General features: G+C 31.1%; 2 protein-coding genes, 1 long non-coding RNA gene and 1 pseudogene across 7 annotated transcripts; 3 read left to right on the top strand and 1 right to left on the bottom strand.

Annotated features, from left to right (window-relative positions):
• The first annotated feature begins 106 nt into the window (after positions 1-106).
• LOC146924584 (putative pectinesterase 52) lies at positions 107-5,129 on the top strand (annotated as a pseudogene). Its single transcript, XR_015010979.1, has 5 exons — positions 107-360; positions 1,712-1,860; positions 3,016-3,204; positions 3,581-3,818; positions 4,870-5,129. The product of XR_015010979.1 is annotated as a putative pectinesterase 52 (transcript).
• Positions 5,130-9,552: 4,423 nt separating this feature from the next.
• On the top strand, positions 9,553-15,950 carry LOC146924583 (putative pectinesterase 52). Its single transcript, XM_085709540.1, has 5 exons — positions 9,553-9,963; positions 10,078-10,231; positions 10,411-10,599; positions 14,409-14,650; positions 15,416-15,950. The coding sequence occupies exons 1-5, from the start codon at positions 9,707-9,709 to the stop codon at positions 15,591-15,593; spliced, it is 1,020 nt and encodes a 339-aa protein (XP_085565666.1). The 5' UTR covers positions 9,553-9,706; the 3' UTR covers positions 15,594-15,950.
• A 2,401-nt stretch (positions 15,951-18,351) lies between these two features.
• Positions 18,352-21,090, bottom strand: LOC146924582 (uncharacterized). 4 transcript variants are annotated; one of them, XR_015010196.1, is made up of 8 exons: positions 20,813-21,090; positions 20,568-20,634; positions 19,942-20,070; positions 19,685-19,785; positions 19,441-19,496; positions 19,247-19,343; positions 19,100-19,140; positions 18,352-19,007 (listed from the first exon to the last, which is right to left on the bottom strand). It is a non-coding gene; the product is annotated as an uncharacterized LOC146924582 (long non-coding RNA). The 4 variants fall into 4 exon arrangements; XR_015010195.1 differs by having other exon boundaries at positions 19,685-19,816; positions 20,813-21,086; XR_015010197.1 differs by lacking the exon at positions 20,568-20,634 and having other exon boundaries at positions 19,685-19,816; positions 20,813-21,084.
• A 2,696-nt stretch (positions 21,091-23,786) lies between these two features.
• Positions 23,787-26,548, top strand: LOC146924581 (putative pectinesterase 52). Its single transcript, XM_085709539.1, has 5 exons — positions 23,787-24,010; positions 24,654-24,804; positions 24,955-25,143; positions 25,639-25,880; positions 26,239-26,548. The coding sequence occupies exons 1-5, from the start codon at positions 23,808-23,810 to the stop codon at positions 26,399-26,401; spliced, it is 948 nt and encodes a 315-aa protein (XP_085565665.1). The 5' UTR covers positions 23,787-23,807; the 3' UTR covers positions 26,402-26,548.
• Positions 26,549-27,342: the final 794 nt, after the last annotated feature.

Raw genomic sequence — 27,342 nt, 5'->3', positions numbered from 1 at the left:
TTTATTATTTTCAATGGTCAAAATAGTCATCAAGTAGAAGTGAGGAAAGAATACACTTAATTCTTCCAAGTTTCAATATATATATTAAGTGAAAAGGTTGTTCATAATGTCACAACTCACTCAACACAAATAAACTATAATGGGTTTTCCTCCTCGACAAAATATTTTCCATCTGATCATATTCATTTGTTATTGTTTTTTTGGTAGAGCCATTGATTGTGGTGGAAATCATGTTGCAAATATCATTGTTGTTGACCAACAAGAAAGAGGAGCATTCAAAATGATTCAGCATGCCATTGATTCAATAGTGAATAACAATAATCAGTGGGTTAAGATTCACATAAATCCTGGAAAATACTTGTAAGTTATTACTTTTTATTTAATTTATTTGAGATAAAAATACATTTAAGTTGTTTTTCTTTTGAAAGGATACATGTAAGTTGTTGTTACATTGTTAAGTTCACCTAGAATATCAAAGATCTAATTCATATGCTCTGGCAATTTAGATTTTTTATAGTCTGTTAATTATAAGACTCAATTGTACTTTCGGTCATCTTATTTTATCAAAGTCACAAAAATTGTTTCCTATTTTAAAATTGAACTATCTTGTCTATCAAATATCAATTTTAATCTCAAACCATAACCTCTACCCTTAAAATGACAATTTTTGGCATTAGAAGTGGTATTTCCTCTTCCGATTGGACAACAATTTATCATTTATTCTATTTTAGAAATATAAATTTTAGTCACCGTGAGTTTAACTCAATTAAAAGGGACATTGCATAATATATACAGAAATCGGAGTTCGAACAGCGAATGAACGCCCCAATTATTTACCTTAAACGAGTGAATTTCTAGACATTAGACTACTTGACAAAAACATATATAAATTTTAGGTTGAGATCAAAATTACAACAAATGATTTTTTTAAGGGACAAACAAGTTTCTGTTCGAGAAAAAAAAGGGGGAGAAACAAGTTTGATTTTAAAATGTGAAAGACTATTTTTGTGAATGTGATAAAATATAGAGATAAAATGTACAATTAAGTCAAATTATAACTGATCTATTGTTTTTTTTTTTTGTTACAATAACTGATCCATTGTTGAAAAGGTTTGACTTTCATAGTATCTAACTTAAAAGTTTATAAAAGAGAGTTTGTGATTGGTTGACCATTTAACAAGTTTAAGCGTCAAAATTATTATAAAATACTCCATCCGTTTCAAAATATATGTGCAAGTCAACCACTTCACATATGCCAATGCACAATTTTGACCGTTAATATCTTTAATTATCTAAAGTAAAAAATTATAAAAATTTAATATTTTGAAAATATTTGTCGAGACAAATCAAACTACATCATACATGTTAATATATGTATTTATACATTAGTTAAAAAGTATGGTAAAAGTAAGTCAAATGAATAGTGCACATTGCAAAAATTGGACATGTATTTTGAAACGGAGGGAGTATTAGATTAAGGGTTTGTTTGATTGTATTTGGTTTTTAAAATTATTTTGTAAAATTGTTTAATAAAAAATTTGTTGCAAAAACAAGAATATAAGTAACACATGCAAATTTTACAAAACAAATTTTTCTCTTTTATAATTTTCAAAAACTAAAAAAGAGTTTTTTAAGAAGATAAGAAGATAAATCAAACATATCCTAAATTTAAATGTACATTTTCTCATGTTTTAATTATTTGATTGTGTAGGGAAAATATTTATATTCCCAACGACAAGCCATGCATCATTTTGGAAGGATCTGATAGAATAACTACAATAATTAGTCATGGTGATAGACAAGCAACAACAACATTTGATTCACCCACCTAATGTGATTTTGAGTGGTATTACATTTGAGGTAAATACAGCAAAAAGGGAAATTTTTTTTTTCTGCCCCTATGACCAAAAAAAATATACATCTGCCCCTAGTTGAAAATTATTATCGTAAATGCCCTTGTTCTTCATTTGAAATGGCGAGCATGTCATTTTTTTCAAACTTCCTCTGCAAGCTTGCAGGCTTTTCCTGTACAATGAATTATTTAAAGTTTTCTCTTGTTCTTACTTTGAAATGGCGAGCATGTAAATTTTTTTTTCCCCATGTTCCATATCTAAAATGGCGAGCATGCCATTATTGTTTTTTAAGTATTTTTTTTCTTGCTGGTCCTTTCAAATGGCGAGCATGCAATAATTTTTTTTTTGAGTATTTTTTGCTGCCATATTCGCTGCACATTTAGGCAAAAGAGGAATGCTTGGGCATTGAAATGGCGAGCATTATGTGTGTACAATTCAAATGGCGAGCACTGCCATGTGCCAATGCATCCATTCATTGTGTTTGCATATTGGAATGCATCCATCCATCCATTTGAAAAAATACTCAAAAAAAAGGATGGACAATTGTGTTTGCATAGCGAATATGGCAGCAAAAAATACTCAAAAAAAATAGCCTTTGATAATTATTGCATCCTGTACATTGTGTTTGCATAGCGAATATGGCAGCAAAAAATACTCAAAAAAAAAATTATTGCATGCTCGCCATTTGAAAGGACCAGCAAGAAAAAAAATACTTAAAAAACAATAATGGCATGCTCGCCATTTTAGATATGGAACATGGGGAAAAAAAAATTTACATGCTCGCCATTTCAAAGTAAGAACAAGAGAAAACTTTAAATAATTCATTGTACAGGAAAAGCCTGCAAGCTTGCAGAGGAAGTTTGAAAAAAATGACATGCTCGCCATTTCAAATGAAGAACAAGGGCATTTACGATAATAATTTTCAACTAGGGGCAGATGTATCATATTTTTTTGTCATAGGGGCAGAAAAAAAAAATTTCGCAAAAAGGGCTAGAGCAATAACTTATTTAATCTTTATAGACAAATCTTAGTAAATTAGTGATAATATTGGTTTCTCAGTTTCCAACCCTCAACATCCTAATCATATTTTTTTAGTTTTTCTCAACTCACTATGCCACAATATTAATAACTTGCAGAAATGATTATCGTTGTGCAATTGCAGAATACATTTGAAAGTGATGGACCAGCTGTAGCTGCTACTATAAGTGGTGATAAATCAGCAACATTTAACTGTGGTTTTCTGGGTTATCAAGATACTTTGTGGGATAGAACGGGACGTCATTATTTTAAGAATTGTTATATCCAAGGTGACGTTGACTTCATTTTTGGTGAAGCCCAATCTTTTTACGAGGTAACAACAACATCAATAATAATAATAATAATAATAATAATAATAATAATAATAATATATTTACAAGATTTTAAATATGTTTTTATTCTCTGTAAATATATTATTTTTTATTTTAGTCCCTTTCGAAGTGTTATGTAATCCTTATAAATACACCATATTTTACTTTTGGTTCTTAATGGTTTATTTTAGTCTCGGAAAGTTTGTTCATATTGAAATTGATCCATGTTAGTCTTTGTCTTTAGAGACTAAAATCAAACAGGAACCATTTTGGAGGGACTAAAAATAAAACAATAAGGACAAAAAGCTAAAAGTGATATATAATTTGTTTTGAAAATGAAACATTGAGAGATTTTAAGTGGCTTTTCACATGTCGTAGGATTGTGTGATAAACGCAACACAAGATATCTCTAAATTTTCGGGATATATCACAGCTCAATTTAGGAATTCATCAAATGAACCAAGTGGTTTTGTTTTTAGAGGAGCATTGACGGAATTGGGAAAGTGAATTTAGGAAGGGCATGGGGTCCTTATTCAAGAGTTATATTTTGGGGAACATACATTTCTTCGGTTGTACTTCCTGAAGGATGGGATGCTTGGGACTACAAAGGCCATGAGTAAGTTTTATTCATTGAATAAATTTTTAAAAAAAATGATAACCATAGTCTTTTATTTGACTTTGAAAATGAGGAACTATATATATGAATATATGATTAACATGCATATGTAGGGTATATCATATAAAGAGAGGAAAATGATGTTTTATGTTGTACTTGTAAACTTATCCAGCTTAGTAGTATGACTAAAATGACGAAGAGACTCAATTTTTTCATATCATATACTGAGACACGTTAGCAGATGTGATCAATTTGGACTTCTGCATGTTGTTTTTTTAAGTCAGATGTTGAACAGAATTGATGGAGCACATCCCAGACTAACTTCTCTCGAGAACACTTAACGTCTATAAAAGACGATCAATCAACCATAAACAAAAGATGAGGAAAGACGGACCATTATTAGATATCTTGAGCGAAGTCCACACATATCTAATGACCTGATCTTGAATCACAAGGGACCATTTCTCCATGCACAACACAAATAGGTAGGAAGAGAGAGGACCTCCTTGCCTTAAACCCCCTCTAGGGTTTGAATCTATCATGTTTTTCCCCATTCCACTTACGAGAAAACGAGGATGAGGTAATGCAAAATGATTAAGCCTCATAAAGTCGAATTTAGAAAGAGTAAGCCTAAAAAAATCTCATATATTTATCATACGCTTTCTTGAAGTCAACCTTAAACAACGATAAACCGTTTTTTTTACCTTTCTTCTTATATACATGTGATGTACAACTTCTTAGCAATAATGACATTATCAACAATACCTCTAGTAGGGATAAAGGAGCTCTTGAGAGGGCTAATGAAATCATCCAAGAAGGGTTTCATTGTTCTAACCTTTTACCTTTATATACATGCCTAGTACATTAAATGAATTAGATAGATGAGGCATACCCCCTTATAACTCAAATATAAATAAAATTTGATTAAAAAGTTGATATATTTGATCCAAAATTTAAATCAAATTGATGTGGGGTATCTTGGTATGTCTCAATAGACAATATTTTCCACTATGTCTTGTAACTTATATTAATTCTTAGACAAATGATGCAGAAACAACTTCATCTATGCTGAAGTTGATTGTACGGGACCAGGGTCCAATACTCAAGATCGTGTCAAGTGGGAAAAGAAGCCGAATGAAATAAATATAAATGATTATTCTTTATCATCTTTCATAAATGAAGATCGATGGCTTAACAATATACCAAATATATTTGTATAATTTTCTTTACATAGGCTGAGTTGAGATATTGATATACATAAATAACCTGTTTGGATGAGGTATTGTTGAATCAACTTCTCTACTTGTTTGAATGCCATCTAATTCCATTACTAGTTTTTCAATAAAATAGTTGTACCAATCTTGTATTTATGCTAGGGGTTATTCTAAATATTGCAGCAATTCTGCACCTATCAATTATATATTATATTCGTTCAAATTTTTTTTTTTACACTATATATATATATAGTAGGATTGACTAGGTTTATTTATCCTAGTAAGAAAATTGCTTTATACACATGTTATAAGGCTGAAAAACACATATAAAAGATGAAAATACCCCTCGGTAGTTAACTGCCGAGGAAAATAGAACCGGCTGCAATTAACTACCGAGGAAAACTTCGGCAGTTAACTGCCGAGGAACTTAAAACCTGAAATTAAATAAGGAAATACACCTAAGTTTTTCCTTAATTAAATTTAATTCTTTAATAAGGAAATATTTGTAATTATTTGTAATTAATTTTCTCCTAGTAATGAGTCAAGAAAGGTAACTTCATTGGCAGCAGTAACAACCTAGTCAAAGTTAAGGAGAATTTGATAGGATTATGTTATCTTGCCTACAACTACAAAACATAACACTATCTCTATTTCAAAATAGTAACTTCATATTGAGTTTAATGTTTTCTAATCAAACACAAAATTTATGAAATTTTTATCCCTTCAACATTTACACCTTAACATTATCAGTTTATCACCAAAATTTCAGTACCTTAACTTTTAAGCTAAATGCATAACAAAGCTTAAGCTTAATCATTTAAAGATAAAAAAAAAAACTTAGCTAAACTGCATTTTTCGCCTTCTAAGTTCCAAAATGTTGTGATTTTGGCCCCCTATTAAAAAAATGGCAAAAAAGACCCCCATGTTTAAGGAAATATGCTCTTTTGACCCCCTAACATAAGGGAAATATGATCTTCCCCTTATCTTCTCAAAAAGTTGCAGTTATGGCGCCTGTTTTGAGACATGTGGCGTCTTCTCAGCAATTTTGGGATGAAAGGGGTCAAAATTGCCATTTTTTTTAATAGGGGGACAAAATCACGACATTTTGAAACTTAGGGGGCGAAAAAATGCAATTTAACCAAAAAACTTATTAGAAACAAAGCTGAGTTGATATATAAGTTGACAAGTGGCTCATTGTGGTTGTTCATATTTAAAGAATGATTTATTAACATAAACTAAACCTCATCGACTTGGATCCACAACATGTTCTACTTTTTTGTTTGTTTTGAAATAAACATGTTCTACTCCTAGAGTTTAAACATAATTTGGGTGATTTTCTTTTGTCAACATAAATATTTACTAGTAACTTATTGCAATTTTCCTTTTTATTATTTTCTTTTGTCAACATTGAAAGTTTATGTTCACCAAAAAAAATTGAAAGTTTGTAATTATTAGACTATTAATTGTAATTTATGGATTGGGGTAGCTTCTTTTTCTTTCGGAGGTATGCTTTCACAACTCACTACTGTAACGACCCAATTTTTAGGTATTATTATTTATTTATTTAAATGTTTGAATTGTGGGAATAGTTGGTTTTTAGTAGAAATAGAGGAATTAAGGGTATTTTTGTAATTTGGGAGTGAAGGAAATTTTAGTAATTTAGGGCTGGAAGATTATTTAATTATGTTAGTAGTGAAAAGGGAGAATTAAATGAATTAGAATGAGTAATGTTATTTTTGTTTGTAAGAATAATGACTAAACCCAATAGGAGTGAGTGAACTAAACCCAATTAGTTAAAGTATATAAGACTAGTGGTTGTCACAAATTAGGGTTGTGAAATCATTTGGTAAATTTACAACAAAGAGGCTAGAGAGAGAATAGAGCAAGAGAGAAATAGAAAAAAGATCTAAAGGGAGAAAAAAAGAGAAGAGCTTGGAGGACCAAAGTAGAGGGGAAGATTGGAGCTTAGAGTCTTAGCTTTTGGAATTAGAGGCAAGGGGGGAAATGTTATGTTCATCATTTAGAGCTTATGAATGATTGTATGATTTTAGGTCATGTTTGTTCTTGCTTTTTTATGAAATTGTTGTTGATTTAAGTTGAATTTCGTGCTTCATTGATTGTGATTATTTGAATATGTGAAAAGTGATACGATCATGTAGTTGTTGCAAGAAAACCTATGTTTGTTTATGATAAGTTGGTGTATTTGAGTTTTTAGCTTAATTTCATAGAATTCATGAAGTTGTTAGTGAACGATGTTAAATCTATGGTTAATCATCTTACTATGACATTGAGTATATGAAAGTGGTGGAATTGTGTTGTTGATTATGTATAAAACTATGTTTGGTTATGTAAGTTGTTGTTGTTGACGTTTTAGTAAATTAATTGAAAAACCTTGTTAATTGATGCATAAACTGATTTCTGAAAGTGTTGAAAAGGCTTAAATGAAGTGTTTAAACCTTAGGAAATGTTCTTAATCACTTTAATTGAGTGTATTGGGGATCTAAATAAATAATTTTGGGGTGATTTTGAGTGAAATCCGAAGGCCAAACATGAGATTTAAGGCTTTTCGCAGCGCTGGTGCTGCAACTGGGGCACTAGGCGCCCAGTTCCAGAGAGCCAACGCTTGAACCTGTCAAGACTGGCGCCAGGCGCCCAACACACGACAAGATTTTTCTTGTCTTGTGTTTTAGGTGTTTGGGGGATAACATTGCGAGTTCTTGGGCGTTCTTTTGATGATGTATTTTTTGCTGTTTTGATGAATGAATGATTGATTACCAAGGCTTGCTTAGGAATGGATTAGTTATGTTAATTTAGAGACAAAAAATGATGGAACTTGAAACATGAAATTGGATTAGAATGAAATAGAGTTTTCTCAAATGAAATGATGTTGTTATGCTTGAACTACTGTGATTATAAACCTAGAGATAACATGTAAGGATAATATGGAATGTATGTGAGTATGTAACTTGAATTTTGATGAAAATAGACGGACTTTGATGAAAATAGACGAACTTTGTGAAAATGATGAATTATGGCCTGTTAGCTTGTAATTAGTTATATGATGATGATTTTATGATGAATCATGGTTGAATTGGTTAATGATGTGTGATTGGAATATTGATTAACTCGGCGCAAGTGGTTGATCGTCTAAAATGCAAACTTGACTAAATGAAGAGATGTTTTTTTTATTGATGTGCTTACAATAACATGATGATATTGATGTGATAAGCATGATGATGTGAATTGAATTAAGAAATATGATTACTTTGGTAATGATAAATTGTTGGTGTATGGATGTATTGATTTTGACAATGCAATAATGTGTTGATGTGGTGATATATTATATAATGGTGTGAATTATATAATGATGGGTTATGGTGTTATGTATTGTCGAGTCTATACTTGAAGTCCATGCATTCATAAGTCTTGAAATGTAGAGCTATGGATTAATTCGCTAACATAATTCCAAATTATCCAAATATGTGGAGAATATGTAGAGGGATCAATCGATAATATAACTCCAACATCCAAAAACGGTACCACATGCATGTAAAGTCAACTAGAACATTGCATGCATATGAGTCTATGTGGGAGTCGTGTATTTGATTATGTGAAGATGTGTACATGACCTTGCGTGTTTGTGATGATTGGTGATTCGTTGATGGCAATAAAGTGTGAATGTTATATATATATATATATATATATATATATATATATATATATATATATATATATATATATATATATATATATATATATATATATATTCTAGTTGTTGATAAAATGACGATGCAAATACTTGCTATATCTTATGATGACAATATTAGAATTGTTGTAATTGTTTTATTAATTCATGAGATGAAATGTATATATGTGTATTTATATTTGAATCCTAAAGATTATGCTTGAATTCATATTCTCTTTATGTGAAAGTGTATCTTATCCTCCAGTGGTTGTTTGACCGCCTACATCTTTGTGGTGTAGATGTGCAGGTTGAGGACGCTTGATCGATGTAAGTTGCCGAGAGCGGCTTGAGGCCTATTATCCTATTCAAGGTGTGTCGGACACTCAAGTGGATATCTCTTTCAACTTTCAACCAAGACAATAATTTTGGTTCGTTGCTTTGGGGTCTCCCCCTTTTACTAAGACCATTAAAGAATGAGTTTTTTTTATTTTTTCTTTTATTTGGATAAAGTAGGACGAAGTTATAAATAAAATATAAAATTACAATATGGGCAGTGACTAAGGTGCTATAACATCCCGGTCTCGTACAACATTGAGGTTGGTTTACTTTTCTTAATTTTTATAATAAAAACAAAATAAAAAATTATTACAATATTTTGTATAAATATTTAATGTTAGAAATTTATATATAGACATTACTCTTACTATTGAAAATTTATGGATCCATCACCTTTTACCCATATTATGCTAACCCAAAAAGAAAACTATTATTATTATTATGACTGGAAATACATTTGTGGACTACAATACATATGTTTTCATTTCTTTTTAGGCATATAAATAAGAAAACAATTTCATAGTAAAAAAGAAATAAAATTAACAAAAGAATTTTAATGATTTTTTCTCCATGTTCATGAACCTCGAATTATTCCAAATGGTAAAAAAAAAAAAAATCACATCAATTATATGTAAGTGAAAAGGTTGATCATAATGTCACTACTCACTCCACACAAATCAACTATAATTTGGTTATTTCTTAGACCAATGATTTTCCATTTGAACATATTCATTGGTTATTGTTTTTGTCTTGGTATAGCCATTGACTGTGGTGGGAATCATGTTAGAAATGCAATTACTGTTGATCAACAAGGAAGAGGGGAATTCAAAAAGATTCAGCCTGCCATTGATTCAATAAAAAACAATAATGATCATTGGGTTAAAATTCACATAAATCCTGGAAAATACGTGTAAGTTTTTTTTTTTTGTTTTGTTTTGAGGAAACATGTACGCTGTTTTTAAAAAGAGAAATCAAACATATCCTACATTTATTTTTACCTTTTCTTATTGTTTTGGTTTTGTAGGGAACATGTTAATATCCCCTATGACAAACCGTGCATCATTTTAGAAGGGTCTGACAGAAGAACCACAACAATTACTAATGATGATGGGAATATTACAACACCAACATTCTTTTCATTTCCACCTAATGTGATTTTGAGTGGTATTACATTTGAGGTAAATTAGTGATTATGTTGGTTTCTCATGTTCTAACCTTCGATATCCTCTTTCAAAAAAAAAAAAAAAAACCTTCGATATCCTGATTAATTTTATTTTACTTTATTTTAATTTTTCTCATCTCACAAAGCAACAATCTTAATACCTTGTAGATTTAATTCGTTGTTGTACAATTGCAGAATACATTTGGAAATAAAGGACCAGCAGTAGCTGCTATTATAAATGGTGATAAATCTGCTGTATTTGACTGTGGTTTCTTAGGTTATCAAGATTCTTTGTTTGATGCAATGGGCCGTCATTATTATAAGAATTGTTATATTCAGGGTGAAGTTGACTTCATTTTTGGGGAAGCCCAATCTTATTTTGAGGTAGTAATAGTCTATAACTAATATAAAAAGAAATGTCCCTTGAAATTACCATTTTGTCCCTAGGAGGGGCATTTTGGTAATTCAATTATTGGAGGTTTTTTTTTTTGAATGTTGGCCTATGAATTTCCATTTTTGCCCCTAACCAATTTTTTTTAATTATTTTCTAATTTTTATATTTTTAATAACTTTTAATTATTTTTCAATTTTTTCTCCCAAATTCAGTTGCTTCTACATTGTCGTTGTGGGAGATTAAGGTATCGTTTGACCCGACTTTTTTCAAACTTCTCTACATTTTTAAGGAGAAGTTAGGCCTATGAATTTCCATTTTTACCCCCAACCAATTTTTTTTAATTATTTTCTAATTTTTATATTTTTAATAACTTTTAATTATTTTCCAATTTTTATATTTTTAAATATTTTTCAATTTTTTCTCCCAAATTCAGTTGTTTCTACATTGCCGTTGTGGGAGATTAAGGTATCGTTTGACCCGACATTTTTCAAACTTCTCTACATTTTTAAGGAGAGTAAACAACTACATTTAAAAAGTTGGTAGTAAGAAACATATATGTGACTTTATGTTCTCTTTGTCAAATACTGACTTCTTATTGACTTTTAAATTAACAAATAATTATATTCAACGGATGAATATAACTATTAATTTTAAAGTATATATGTGACTTTATGTCTCTTTGTCAAATACTGACTTGAAAGCTTATGATAAAAGATTTTATTTTCCTCAATTTACATTGTTATAAGAATACCATATATGTGCCAAACAAAGTCATGGTATCTACTTTTAGCTATACTCATGTGGAGTTTGAACAAACAAGTTAATCTTATACCTCCAAGCATCAAACATTTGCAATTCGACCGATTTGCCAAAAATGGTAAAGGTTTATTATGCTTATATATACGAAATGGATGTCATTAATTTCTTACCAGAGATTGCTTCCTGCGGATATTATAGAAACAAATTGTTCAATGTTATTTTAGGTTTATACACAAATTTGGCACGTCAAATTTGTCTTAAAAATTTACTACGTGCTACTCCTTTTTTGTTCAAATTGGTAGTTCCATTGATTGTCCTTCCCGTTTCATTATTGTCTTGCAGGTTTTCTATTACACTGGCTGCATCATTAGTTACACACCACAGAGCAACATTCGTGGCTGCATTTCAAGTTTGTCTGCAGGTTTGGTTGGCAGTGTCCCTTCTTGCGGATGGCCTGGCTGTTGTCGGGCAGGTGAGATATGATTCATTACTCTCTCGGCTTCTTTTAGTCTGCTAAAAGTCTGTCTTTTGATCTAGACAAGCTGATAAATAAATATAATGTTTTCAAAAGAAACTGCTAAAAGTCTTGGTTATAGTTTGATTTTGATCTACTTACTATTAGGTTATCCCCAACACTAACTGTTTTGTGTTATTCGTTGTCCCATGCCTGTCTTTCCGAGTTGTTGGGCAACTCAAAGAGAATTATAAATTATGTCAGCGCCAGTCTTCCCCTCCTCAGTTTGGTCTGAGAAGTCTTACGATAATATTCCACCTATTTTTTCACTCAAAATAACACCTACCTGTTGAGGAGGGGGGGTTGAGGTTTGGAGAGAATTTAAGTTTGTGGGAACTCGGGATTAGACACGAAACATTAATCTTGCTGAAAGAAAAATAGGGAAAGGGTGTGAAATTACTTGATGTGTGGTGGAAAGCAAGTTTTAGACTTCCGCCGGAAGTAACTTTTAATTTTGGCATGATAAGACGGGTCTTTTCCAGTAATTGAACACCTATTTTTCTATATTCTACAATAGTAAACTAGATGCTCTATAATTATAAATTAATTGTCAGTTTATTCAGTTCTAAATTATATCATTGGCTAAGTGTATTTCTCAAATGAGAATAAATCATAGATTGTATAAACTTTGTTGTGATGGTTAACATCAGAAACCATAGCTTGCAACATATTTGGGAAAGATTAAAAGTTTGGATATATCTGATAATGTGATATGGTGAAATGATTTATATACGTTGAAATTGAAAGGCAAAATGATATAAATCAGATAGAGAGGCATTCAACTATCTGTCTAATTCAGAAGTTTGTTCACCTAAAAGGACTGGATACTAAATTGCAGTTAATATCTACCTTTGTTGTAGATCATGTGAAAGGATTTATATACGTGGTACTAAATTGCAGTTAATATCTGCCTTTGCTAGGGGTGGCAAAAATACCCATGCCCACGGGTACCCGTGGGTAAAATCCGTCACGGGCACGGAGAGGGTAGCTAAACGGGTATCCACGGGTATAATAAACGGGTATTTGACTACCCATTATTATATGGACACAGACACGGATTGGATTGTATCCATACCCACGGGTACCCATACCCGATAATAAATTAAGTAAATTACTAATATATCTTTATATATCATATCTTATTACTTAAAGTCGGTACCTTATTGAAGAAAATTTTACCGCCCACCTAAAAATCGTCAATAATAACCTATTTTTATTTTAAATTTTTTTAATTCATCTTATTAAGTTCACCGTTTTCACTTCATTCACATCATAAAACATATAGATTATATAAGAATCATGAATTTTCTATGAATTATGTATGATTTATGAAATTTTGAGTGGATTATATATAGATGTTTAAAAGTTGAAGTTTTTTGGTAATTAAAAAAAGTTATTATTTGTACAAAAAAATAAATAAATTCAAAACTCCATGGGTACCCATGGATACCTCAATACCCACGGGTGCCCGTATAGTGGGTACCCACGAGGATACGGGGCGGGCACGGGTATCATATTTATCCAACGGGGCGGGGACGAGTATCATATTATCCGTACCCATGGGTATCCATTGACATCCCTAACCTTTGTTGTAGATCATGTGAAAAGATTTATATACGTTGAAGCTAAAACACAAACTGATAAAAATCAGGTAGAGAGGCTTTCAGCTATCTGTCTGATGCAGAAGTTTGTTCACCTGAAAGAACTGGATACTAAATTGCAGTTAATATCTGCCTTTGCTGTAGATCATGTGAAAGGATTTATATACGTTGAAGCTGAAAGTCAAAATGATATAAATCAGGTAGCTTTGGTAATAGGATTTTCATTGGTTTATAGATAGATATCAATTATTACTGGAAAAGTGTTTCTACCGATGACTAAATATGTTTCATTTGTTACTCGTGATCAAGTCATTTTGAAGATTTAATTTTGTAATCCGTAATGCAAGAGTACTCTAAATATTGTATTATGGTTTATAATTATATGTCATTTCGTAATCTATCCTTCCAATATAATATTTTGTCAAATACGTTACTGAACCCCCGTGCGAAGCACGGGTTTGTAACTAGTATTAATAATAAATATAAAGGAAATGTTAACTTGTGCCTTTGGGGCATAAGTTAAGAAGACAAATGTGAAAGTTTTTGCTTGAAAATTGTGCATTCAATGCCTTAAAAGTTTCAAAAGTTATATTTTCAATATGAAAATTGTTTTTAATTTCCATTTTAAGCTCCTTAACTTGTGCCCTAAGGGCACAAATTAACATGACCCTAAATATAATAATACTCCCTCCGGTCATATTTACAAGAAACAATTTACTTTTTAGATACATTAAATAATTTATGTATTTGGTTTAGGTTCTTGACTAGATACATACATTATTCAATGTATTTAAAAAGTCAACTTTCTCTTGTAAATGAGACCGGAGGGAGTAGTACATATCATCAATATTTTTTTATTGATTTTTAAACTTGTTCAAAAAATGAAACTATTGAGATTTTTTAAGTGGCTTTTTACCTGTTGTAGGATTGTGTGATAAACGCAACACAAGGTAGTTCTAAACCTCCAGGTTTTATCACAGCCCAACGTAGGAATTCATCAACCGAACCAACTGGTTTTGTTTTTAGAGGAGGAAAAGTTACTGGGATAGGTAAAGTGAATCTAGGAAGAGCATATGGTCCTTATTCAAGAGTTATATTTTGGAAGACATATCTTTCTTCGGTGGTTCTTCCAGGAGGATGGGATCCTTGGCAATATGGAGGCCATGAGTAAGTTTTAATGATTAAATACTTTTATTTTTCAAGAGATGATTAAATACTTCTTTTTTTTTTTTTAAATAAAATAATAACCAGTCTTTTTTATGCCTTTCAAAGTGATGAATTATATGTTTGACATGCATGTTAGGGTATATCATAGAAAGCGAGAAAGATACATGAATTTTCCTGAAAAAGTTTCTTAGATAATTATATATTCTTGTTAGGAAAAATGTTTTAATGTTGTACTTTTTTTTAAAGGAAAAAAAAGTACAACATTAAAACATTTTTAAAGGAAAAAAAAGTACAACATTAAAACATTTTCCTAACAAGAATATATATTTTGTCTTTATAAATTATTTCTAGTGATTGAATGAGAACATTCATTTTCATTGACTATTTCTCCAAAAGCTAAAAATAAGTAAGATATTTTTATTTTTTTTTACTTCCTTATTACAAAAGAATCCTATCAAGCATAAGGAGTGTAATGAGAGAATTTAAAAGTATCTACATCCAATTAAAAAACTACAACAAAAACAAAAAAAATACACTCCTAATGTTAAAATACAAACTTATTTCTTAGTAAAATAAAATACAAACTTATTTCATCATTTTTCCCCTCCAAAAAAACTTATTTCATTTTTCTACTTTTTGTTTTTTACAAGTACATATTTTTATGCATAAGAATGACCATTTTTGGGCGCTTATATTATTGGAATGTGTCACAGATAATCTTTTCATTTTTTTTAGCTTATGTTAATTCAAAACAAAATGATGCAGAAACAACTTCATCTACGCTGAAGTGGATTGTACTGGACCAGGATCTAATACTAAAGGGCGTGTTCCATGGGAGAAGAAGCCAAGTCAAATAAATATAAATGATTATTCTTTATCATCTTTCATAAATAAAGATGGATGGCTTTCCAACATACCAACTATACATAAAAAGCATGTTTAGATGAGGGATTATTCTTGAGTCAGCTTCTCTACTTGAATTTGATTGGATACCATCTTATTCCAATACTAGCTTTTCAATAAAATAAGTGTTTGTCGGAATCTTGCAGTTATGCTAGGGTTTTCCTTAAAAAAAGTTATGCTAGGGTTTATTTTTCATTCTGTTTAATCTGATAATCTCGTTCTTTGGTGGAACATGTTACCTTTTGAGCTCATTCACTTGGTTTAAATTGAAAATAAGTTGTCATCGGAAGCTTAACTCAGTTGGTAGGGACAATGCATAATATATGCAAAGTTCAGGGTTCAAACCTCGACCACCACAAAAAATTGAAAATAAGCTACTAACTTGATATCTAAACACGTAGTATTAGATAATTAAAGTATAATCCCGGACACCAACAAAAAAAAGATAATTAAAGTATGAATCTTTGTTTATATATTATTTGATATATTGTTACGAAACCCGGTTCATATTCTTTTTATAGAAAAAAAGCTACTAACTTGATATCTAAACACGTAGTATTAGATAATTAAAGTATAATCCCGGACACCAACAAAAAAAGATAATTAAAGTATGAATCTTTGTTTATATATTATTTGATATATTGTTACAAAACCCGGTTCATATTGTTTTTATAGAAAAAGAAAGGGTGGAGGTCATTCTAGAAGGCCGTTATTTTTCAAAGCGTGGAATTTTTTTTGTATTTATAGGTCTTTTACCCCATGAAAATTGAAAATTCAAAATTAGCATGTGTGCTGTTTTATAAGTAGTATTAATTTGTTGCACTTGTTGGTAGGAATGGGAACAGGCCAGGCCGGCCTAAGGGGCCTACGACAGGCCAGACCAGGCCAAACTTTTTTCTTAAGTAGAGAAGACCTAGACTTTTTTTTAAGCCTATTTATTTAGTTTAAAAGGTCAGGCCACAGGCCTCTCAAAAAGTCTCTTAAGCCTATTAGGTTGGCCTATTTAAGTAATATGAATAATATTATTTATTATTATATTATATTTTGTACTTTGAATTAAAATATAAATTTGTAAACTTTTTCAATAATTTAAGTTTTATTATTATACATTAATTTTTTGCATATATAAATGTATTATTATAAACTAGAATAGAAATATAATACAATATATAGTAGAATTTCCTAAATCCTCGTGTTGATTATTAAAAGAGAGTTTAATCTAATTGAACTATTAGTTCGCAAGTCCATTTAAACTTAGATCACATTGCTTACTTAAAGATGTACATAAGATATAGACTTTTAAACAGACTAGCAGGCCGTATCAGGCTTTCAAAAGGCCAGACTCAGACCTAAAAAGTAGGCCTATGACAGGCCGCAGGCCAAGCTTAGGCTTTAAAAAAATATGGCAGACCAGACTTAGGCCTTGCAAAGCCTAGCTCGGCCTAGCCTATTCCCATCCCTACTTGTTGGCACCCATATTGTTCATTTATTTTTGACTTGTCACGTTTCCTCATTCAGGGTATGATTAAAAAAAAAATGAAATTTTCAAATGTTAATTAGAAGCTAAGGATTGGTATGACATTTTGATTCATGGGAGGCAACCTATCAATTTTTACAGGAAAGTAGATGCATGCTAAATAACAAGACTATGGAAGATGAGGGCATTTATGATATATGATCATGTCAATGATAGTAGATATGATGTATGACATGGAGCATATCTCATCTCTATGGAGCATCTTTCCTTGTTGAATGATGACCCCCACCCTAGGGTTTAGATGCCATTCTATAACGTTTTCATGTTATATATATATATTGGTTTAGGGTGCTGTAAGTGAGAATCTGGCTAGGATTTTGATGGCAAGAGACCTGCTTTGCGGTTTGAAACGAGGGAGCAAAAACAACAAGACTTCAGCAAAGAAATGAGGGTTCTTCAAACCATGTAGGCCTAGATAATGTTCCAGGGGTTGTTTATTCATTTTGGCTTTTTTAAAGTAGTCGGCAATATATTCCTCAATATGTGTAGGATCTAGGTGGTCCTCGGTATGTTTTGTTATGTTACTCGGTGAAGCCCTTTTTGTCTTTGATAAAAATTACATATGTTACCATAGTTAAATCTTTGCTACCGTTACCTTGACTTTTACTATCCAAAACTGTTTACCGTTTTGACATTTTTTTCTATAACCCTTGAATTTCACAAGATTTTCTTCAAGAGCATGGTCACCACTCTCCGTTTTGATCTTTTAGACTCCATCAAATGAATGAATATCATTTTTTTTTTTAAAAATGTCTATTGGAATAAAATTCCTATTGTGATATAATTGGTTCACCAAATCATCAACAACTACTAGAAACTCTCTATTTTCCTGCGGAATTACCTGCGGATTTGGGTGAAATTTCCGCAGGAAACCTGTTTCCTGCGGATTTTGCCAAGGATTTAGGTTCCCAGGTATAACCTTCGTGGGTAATTGTTTCCTTAGGATTTTGGAAACCGCAGGAAAATTTCCTACGGATATTTTCCAAGGAAATTCCGCAGGAAAATTCGGGCAGTTTTTCTAGAGATATAACCTGCCCGTTTGTATGTTTTCTGGAACATATCGGCAGGTACTTCCGCAGCAAACAGCACAGGAAAATCCGCAGGAACCAGTGTTCCCCAGGTAAATCCGCAGGAAATGGATTTATATTTTAAAAAAAGTAGAGCATTTCATTGCATTGCAGACACAACCTTCAAAAACACTGAAATTATACATAACAAACTACTTGTACTATACAACCTTGTCATAATCATAGGCACAACCTTCAAAAACACTGAAATTTCAATAGAATGTTTACACTAACACCACCTTAGTGGCTTACAAATTCAAAGTTGCTATCATAAATTCATAATGTCAGTCTCTGTTAATATTAACCACTTGAGAATCGGAATGAAACATGGATACGCCCAACTATAAACAGGAAGTATCAAACAATTCTGACACTTAACATTTAAGCGGAAAGTCGCTATGCCACTATGAAATATGAGAGATTTAAGACTTAGCAGAGTAGAAGGTATGTTGTTTTATCAGGCTTCAGCAACGAATTGAATTTGCAAAACATGAACTTGGCATATAACATAGTAATATTCCCCAGCCACAACATATAGATATTTTGTATCAGGAAAAAATATTCCAGTGATTTGTTTCGTAACTTGAAACAGCCACACAACACTAAGTTATACATACATGTAGATCATTTTGAAGAGGCGTCCCTGTAAGCATCAAGCGTTGGTTCGCATTTCGAGCAACAAACATCAGATTTTTCCACCTAAAGCTATTTTTGATAAGAAAACTCTCTTCTCCTCCATGAAACTCTCTCTTCCCCTCCATGAAACTCTCTCTTCCCTCTAAGGAGTATACACTCACTCGAAGAGTGCTTACAATCTGTCATTCTTTAGCAGCAGGTGGTAATAGATTGCCTAAAAACAAAAACATATGACATATCTTTACTCTAAAATGTCAAATCTTACAAACAAAATTAGAGAAATGAACAGAAAAAAAAAGAACACACCTGAACTGTTTTGCCAAGGCCCATTTCATCTGGCAACATGGCTGTGTGACACATGAAATCAAAAGTCAATCACAAGATTCATGACAACCATAGTAAACACTATTATCAAAACCACAAAGCTTCAAAAAAATCGCAGTAGCAACATACACACTATAATGCTCCAATAAACACAAACTCGAAAGCTGCAAACACACAGCAAGCATGTCGTTCCACAACAATGAATCCAATGATGCAGCACCATCACCTGAAACAGTCCTAAGATTGAGAAATCCATAATGAAAACACAGTGGCACTATACATCAAGCAAGTACATTTTCTTTACAAGAGTTGATATTGAATACCTTAGTGTGATATTGTTGCATACCAATTAAAGTCAGTCCCTTCAAACCAAATTATCCTACATAACAAAGACAGCCTTCAAATCATGTTTTGAATCGAATACTAAACGATAAACACATTGAAAAAATAAATAACATGGATTAACACAGTGCCACTAAGGCCTTAATGCAAGGAATCTCTTAACCATGGAACAGAACACAAACAGAGAATCTAAAGTGAAATTCTTAGGGGAGCTGATTGTGTTACCGCTTCAAGCTCTCTCCCACCACAGTGAGTCAGTCGCCAACGTTCAGAAGCCCTTTACCTCAACCGTTGCTTGAACTTCAATATTACACGTGCTTTAGTTGCTGTTGTAGAATCAACTAATTTATATTCTTGCTGCATAATGTTTCTTTCAATTAATGTGATCATGTAGTCTACTTAATTTCAAGCAAGCCTCACCACTCATGTTTATACATACATGATACCAGTAACTTGTCAATAAGAGGAGTAGACTTTATTACCTCATGCACTGTATCAGCAATTTGAGTTGAGTACAAAGCATCAATCATGTACATGTCCTCACACTGCTTTCTCTCTTTTAGCTTCTCAAACCGATACAATTAATAGATGGAAGGAAGAAATCTTCAATTCTGCACTAACAATATCAGGGCCATGTTAATTAACAAATATTCTGTTAATAAAAACTAAAATTATGTAAACTATGCTAAGAATTCTAGTTTGTAAATGTTTTGAGTTCTTCTCACTTTCTGTTCTACATACACTTGTAATGTACGATATTTGTTAAACGGATACAATTTCAAAATGATGAGTGCATACACATCATAGCAGCCCTAATATTGATATATTCATTCTTATGATTGCACTGCACTTTAACATTATATTTATTAACAGTCCATGGCACAAAAGGTTTAAGAAATATCATTAACAAAGTCAAAGTATCAAAACTAGTAACTAACAACTTAAAAACAAAACGAAATCAAAACAAATTAATGGAGTTTAAGAGAAAATTGAACCTGAGATTTGGCATAATAGAAGACCAAGTATACAAATTCCTAACAATCATTTCATCAAACACTTTATGTGCCTACTCCAAAATTCAATTTTCAGTAAGTAATAAATGAATTACCTATTTTCTTGAATGAAAAGCTCCTTGAATGAAAAGCTAGCGATCATCGTGCATAAGAATCTAAAACCTAAAACTCATAAATTAGATTAAACTCACAATTAGGATCATGAAACTCACAAATCAGAAACTCATCATCAAATTCAGTTGAATAATGAAAGTAATCTAAAATCTAAAACTCATACAATCAAAATTCAACAAAATCACGAACAACGCAGTCGAATAAGAGAAATGAACGGAGAAGATACCTCATTGCATGGCGACATAGCGACTGAGGATGGTGAATCGGAGACGGGCGACGGCGGATCCGGGAGGAGAAGAGAAGAGTCTCCGTCGTTTGATTGGAAGAAAGAGCGCAGAGATTCGACATGGTTTCGGTTTGTAGTTGTTGAAGATTGAAACTGAAATTCGATTTTTGTGTTTCAGGGTCACGGAAGATATATATACTTGTTGGTGATTGACCAAAAGTGAGTGTATCATGAAGAAATAAAAAAAAATGCCGCAGGCAAATTCGCAGGAAAAGCGAATAAAAAAATTAACAATAAAAAAAATTAAAAATAAAACAATTCCGTAGGAAAATTCGCAGGAAAAGGGACCAGAACAAACCGCAGCAAAAGCCTCAGGAAAAGTGAACTTTACCTGCGGATTTTCTTGCGGTGAAAGGATCCGCAGGAAATGTCCTCAGGCAGACGTAAACAGCAGGAAAATCCGCAAGTGTTCGTGTGGATTATTTTCCGCAGAAAATTCCGCAGGTAAATCGCTAGATTCTAGTAGTATCCACATTCGGAGTATCTTAATGTTGAAAAATTTGGATCTCCATAAATTGACCTCTACACATTAAATCTCATCAAAGACGACATATTGTTCAAGGACCAGACACATCACTATCTTCCTTAGTTGCATTACCAGATCCTTATATAGGGGTGTAGCTATAGAGATATGGGTAGCTTTGGCTACCCCAAAATTTATATTTTCATTAGTATTTTTTTTTGGTGTTATATTTTCATTAGTATTAGCTAGCAAGTGTGTTTTGTGTCTAGCTACCCTAATAAAATATATTTAGCTACCTCAAATAAGTTTATTTGTGTAAAATCAAGTGAAATAAAATACTCAAAAGATTACCACTTGTTTAAAAGATTTATTTTGTCTTATTTTGACATTTTCGATATCTTAAGCAACTAAAAAGATAATATTATTAGTGATGAAAATTGTAAAATAAACTAATAAATAAAATTACCTAGTTGTTTAAATTGTAAATATAGATAAAGTCAATTATAGATGAATTTGACTCTTTGAAAGCTCTTTTTTTAATAACTAGCTATTTTTTTTTGTGTTACTTTAATTTACATTTTATATCATTAAAATGATTGTGATTTTTTTTATTATGAATTAAATTTAATATATTAATTTAAAAAAATTCTTATGTTTGGCCACCCCACAAAACTGGCTAGCTTCGCCGCTACTTATATCCTACGCACCAACTCCAACAATTGATACATTAACATTCAAATTCCACTTTGTTAATCCTATCTTTGATAATAATTAATAAACATAATATATTTGGGTTGGCCTGATGATGTTAGTTTGAGACGTGTTCCACTCTAAGGTCTTATGTTCGATTCTTCCAATGTCAATTTAGGACAGGTGAACTAATTTAGTTTCTTAAAAAAAGTTAATAAACATTTATAACAATTGTTACATAAGCAACGTATTTCTATCCCCTTCACATTCCTCCTTTATGATAATCAATGAAACTATAAGGTAGTGTTCACTAACTAACCACATACCTTTTATTAAAACCATAGACTATTCTTCCGTATGCGTAAAAGTAACAAAGAAACGGTCTTGCCCTATATCAACACATTTATTGCAGCCTATTTTTTCTATCAATATTTGAAGTATAAGATACAAGTTTTTTTTTGAAGAGACTAAAATGAATTGAATTAACACTAAAGAGGGTCTTCCCAGCGCAAGATGTGCTAAAGAAGAAAAACCCCAAGTTCAAACAGATACACGGTAATATTTACAATACAACACCAAACCGCTTCAGCGGAAAAAGCTAAAAGAAACAACAATTAGCCAATGCCTAGAGTGATGAACGGACAAAGCCACCACCCATGGTAATTGAGAGGAAGATTGATAATTTTCCTTTCAACCACATGAAAGATGTCGACTTTATCTTGTCCACAACCTGAATAATTGTGCATTTTCTATCATTAAATACCCTGTTATTTCTTTCTTTCCATATTTCCCATACCGTAGCAAACCAAATAGCCTGTAAAATATGTTGCTTCGACTTGGCAACACCACCGAGGAAGCCGAAATGATTAAAATGGCTCGATACATCACAATGTATAACTGAAATAATACCTAACCACCTGAGAATACAAATCCAAACAGAACCAAAAAAGCTAAAATACAAGTTACAAAATGATTAAAATAATAATAAAAATTACAATCTTTTTTGGTTTTGTATAGGTTCGCTCCTCTAAAGGTATCTTATTTAAGACATGCCATACACTAAATGTTGATACCTCTTTCAACCAAGACGATACTTTTGGTTCGTTGCGTTGGGGGGTCTTCCTGTTTTACTAAGACTATGGAGGAATGAGTTATTTATTTGGATAATGTAGGACGAAGTTATAAATAAAATATAAAATTATAAATTTATAATATGGATAGCTACTAAGGTGTTATAACATCCCGGTCCTGTACAATCTGAGTTATTTATTGTAATAAATTTTTATTTGGATTTTATATATTATAAAAACATATTATGGAAATAACTTTCTGGATTACGATACATATGTTTTCATTTCTTTTTAGGCATCTAAATAAGAAAACAGTTTCGCAGTAAAAGAAATTTTCTTTTTGAAGGAAATTTCACAGTATTAGAATAAAATTAAGAAAAGAATTTCAATGATTTTTTCTCCATGTTCATGAATCTCACGAATTATTCCAAATGTTAACAAAAAATTAAAGCACCTCAATTAAATATTTAATATCTTATTTTTTTTGGAAGAAATATTTAATATCTTATTATTTTAGATGATTTTGACACAAACTTTTTGAATACCTAACATTCAATTCTTAAGAGTTTTCAATAGCCGTCAAGGGAAAAGAAAACTGAAGAATATATAATTAATTTTCCCAGTATATATAAATGAAAAGGTTGTTCATAATGTCACTACTCACTCCATACAAATCAACTATAATTTGGTTAATTATATATCTTTTTGACCAATGATTTTCCAATTGATCATATTCATTGGTTATTGTTTTTGTCTTGGTATAGCCATTGACTGTGGTGGAAATCATGTTAGAAATACCATTACTGTTGATCAACATGGAAGAGGGGCATTCAAAAAGATTCAGCCTGCCATTGATTCAATAAAAGACAATAATGATCATTGGGTTAAAATTCACATAAATCCTGGAAAATACGTGTAAGTTTTTTTTTTAAATTATTATTTTAACTCACAAATACAGGTAAGTTGCTTTTTTGTTTTGTTTTAAGAGAACAATATGTACATTGTTGTTACTTTTTTTATGGGTGTGCATCGTTGGTACTTGTTAAGTGCATGTAAAATACTAAGCATCTAATTCATATGTAAGGATGGCAATTGGATCCAAATTCAATATGCATCCGTAAAATATACTTACAATGGACGAGTAATTACACACATTGTTGAGTATGAGTTTGTCGAAGTTTCCGGAGTCAGTACATTACAAATTGTAAGGGTTTATTTGATTATATTTCGGTTTTTTAGGTTTTAGAAGTTGTTTTGTAGAATAGTTTTGACTTTTTTTCTTCCAAAACAAGTATTATTTGTTTATTTATTTATTTATTTATTTTGTTTCAGAAACAAGAAAATAAGAAGCAAGTTCGTTTGGGCTTCGGTCCTCTCTTGTACAAAAAAAAAAAAAAAAAGCAACTTCGCATAACAACTTTTTTGAAGGAGCTTCATAACAACTTGTTTTTCTTTTAAAGTTTTTGAAAACTGAAAATATAGTTTTTTTTTTAAAAAAAAAAACCAAACATATCCTACATTTATTTTTACATTTTCTTATTTTTGTTTTGTTTTGTAGGGAACATCTTTATATTCCTTATAACAAACCGTGCATCATTTTTGAAGGATCTGATAGAAGAACCACAACAATTACTTATGGTGATAGGAAAGCAACAACAACATTCTTTTCATTTCCACCTAATGTGATTTTGAGTGGTATTACATTTGAGGTAAATTAGTGATTATGTTGGTTTCTCAGGTTCTAACCTTGAATATCTTGATGAATTTTTTATTTTATTTTATTTTATTTTAATTTTTCTCATCTCACAATGCAACAATCTTAATAACTTGCATATATAATTCTTGATGTGCAATTGCAGAATACATTTGGAAATAAAGGACCAGCAGTAGCTGCTATTATAAATGGTGATAAATCTGCCGTTTTTAATTGTGGTTTCATAGGTTATCAAGATACTTTGTTTGATGCAATGGGGCGTCATTATTTTAAAAACTGTTATATTCAGGGTGAAGTTGACTTCATTTTTGGTGAAGCCCAATCTTATTTTGAGGTAGTAATAGTATTGATAATAATAATACATATTTACAATATTTTTTATTATCTGAAAATATATCATTTTTAATTTGTATTCATTATGATTTTTTCTTTTTGTAGTTGCATAAATACCACATTTTACTTTTGGTGCTTGGTATTTTATTTTAGTCTTTTGTTCATATTGAAATTTACCCTTCTAGTATTCCTATTAGTCTTTATTTTAGAGGGACTAAAATCAACGTTCTACATTTTATATAGATCAATTTCGATATGAACAAATTTTACAAGGACTGAAACAAAATAATAAGGGACAAAAGTGATATATTTGTGATGACTAAAAACAAAACAAAAATCACAGAGACTAAAAACAAAAATGACATATATATATAGGGACAAAAAAAATATTTAAACTTGTTTGCAATTTTTATTTTTCATTATTTCTAACAATTTTTAAACTAGTTCAAAAAAATGAAACAATGAGATTTTTTAAGTGGCTTTTTACCTGTTGTAGGATTGTGTGATAAACGCAACACAAGGTAGTTCTAAACCTCCAGGTTTTATCACAGCCCAACGTAGGAATTCATCAACCGAACCAACTGGTTTTGTTTTTAGAGGAGGAAAAGTTACTGGGATAGGTAAAGTGAATCTAGGAAGAGCATATGGTCCTTATTCAAGAGTTATATTTTGGAAGACATATCTTTCTTCTGTGGTTCTTCCAAGAGGATGGGATGCTTGGAAATATGGAGGCCATGAGTAAGTTTTCATGATTAAATACTTTTATTTTTGAAGAGATTATTTTAATACTTTTTTTTTTTTTTGAAATGATAACCATAGTCTTTTTTATGCCTTTCAAATTGACGAATTATATGTTTGACAAGCATGTTAGGGCATATTATAGAAAGTGAGGAAGATACATGAATGTTCCTGAAAAAGTTACTTATAAAATTATATATTCTTGTAAGGGAAATTGTTTTATGTTGTACTTATAATACAATAATACAAGAAAGGGACAAAAAAAAAAAAGTAATAGAAACCAGTTTAAGGAATAACTTTTTGACCATTTTTGGGTGCTTATTGCAATGTGTCATAGACAATCTTTTCGTTTTTGCAGAAACAACTTCATCTATGCTGAAGTGGATTGTACTGGACCAGGATCTAATACTAAAGGGCGTGTCCCATGGGAGAAGAAGCCAAGTCAAATAAATATAAATCAATATTCTTTATCATCTTTCATAAATAAAGATAGATGGCTTTCCAACATACCAACTATTTAGATGAGGGATTATTCTTGAGTCAGCTTCTCTACTTGATTGATACCACCTAAAATAAGTATTTGTAGGAATCTTGCAGTCATGCTAGGGTTTATTTTTCATTATGTTTGAAAATTTTGTAGCAATTCTGCACCTATCAGATTCATTACATAGTAAGATTGATAAGTTGATTTATCTGAAATGATTGTCTTTGAACCTAGCCTAATTATAATAGATTTGCGGAAGAACAATTTAAAGCCATAAGGAACATCATATACATACCGAGTTTAATGTTTGCTAACCAAACACAAAAATAATGAAATTGCACCCCTTCAACATTTTACTCACCCTAGTTTCAGTACCTCAACTCTTAAGCTAAATCTATGTTGTTATAATATTCTTAAATTTAAAAAATATAGTAATTATAAACATTATTAATATGTATTTTTAATATAATTAAATGAAGTATCTTTGTATGTTGTTCAAATGTGTTTCTAAATGGTTGTGATCACCTACGTATACTAACACATCAATTATTCGTTTTTTCATGGCCTTTTACTTGTCCTTGTCAAGTTGTCATTATGCAAATCTAATTTGAGTACAAACTTTAGTAAGCAAAAATCAATAAATGCCTTAATACCGATTGAAATAAACTTTGAGGGGATCATCCCAGAGTTTAATGAGGGTTTAGGGGGATGATCTATCATATCCACACTAAAATTTTCTCCTTGGTTTCACCATTCGTGAAAAAAGAGAAGAGTAAAAAATAGGCTAAAGTGCAACTTTGGCCCCCTATCTTTCAAAAAGTTGCGATTTTAGCCCCCTAAGTATGAAAACTACAATTTTGGCCCCCTATGTTTAGGGAAATATGCTCTTTTAACCCCCTAACATAAGGGAAATATGTTTTTTGACCCCTTATCTTTTCAAAATGTTGCGATTTTGGCCCCTTTTTTTGGACACGTGGC

Source organism: Medicago sativa, chromosome 5 (genome assembly GCF_051527215.1).
Source record: "Medicago sativa cultivar Bolivia chromosome 5, Bolivia_mono, whole genome shotgun sequence".
Classification (NCBI taxonomy): Eukaryota; Viridiplantae; Streptophyta; class Magnoliopsida; order Fabales; family Fabaceae; genus Medicago; species Medicago sativa.
Note: the sequence above shows the minus strand (reverse complement) of the source record. Positions and strands in the feature narration are given on the sequence as shown.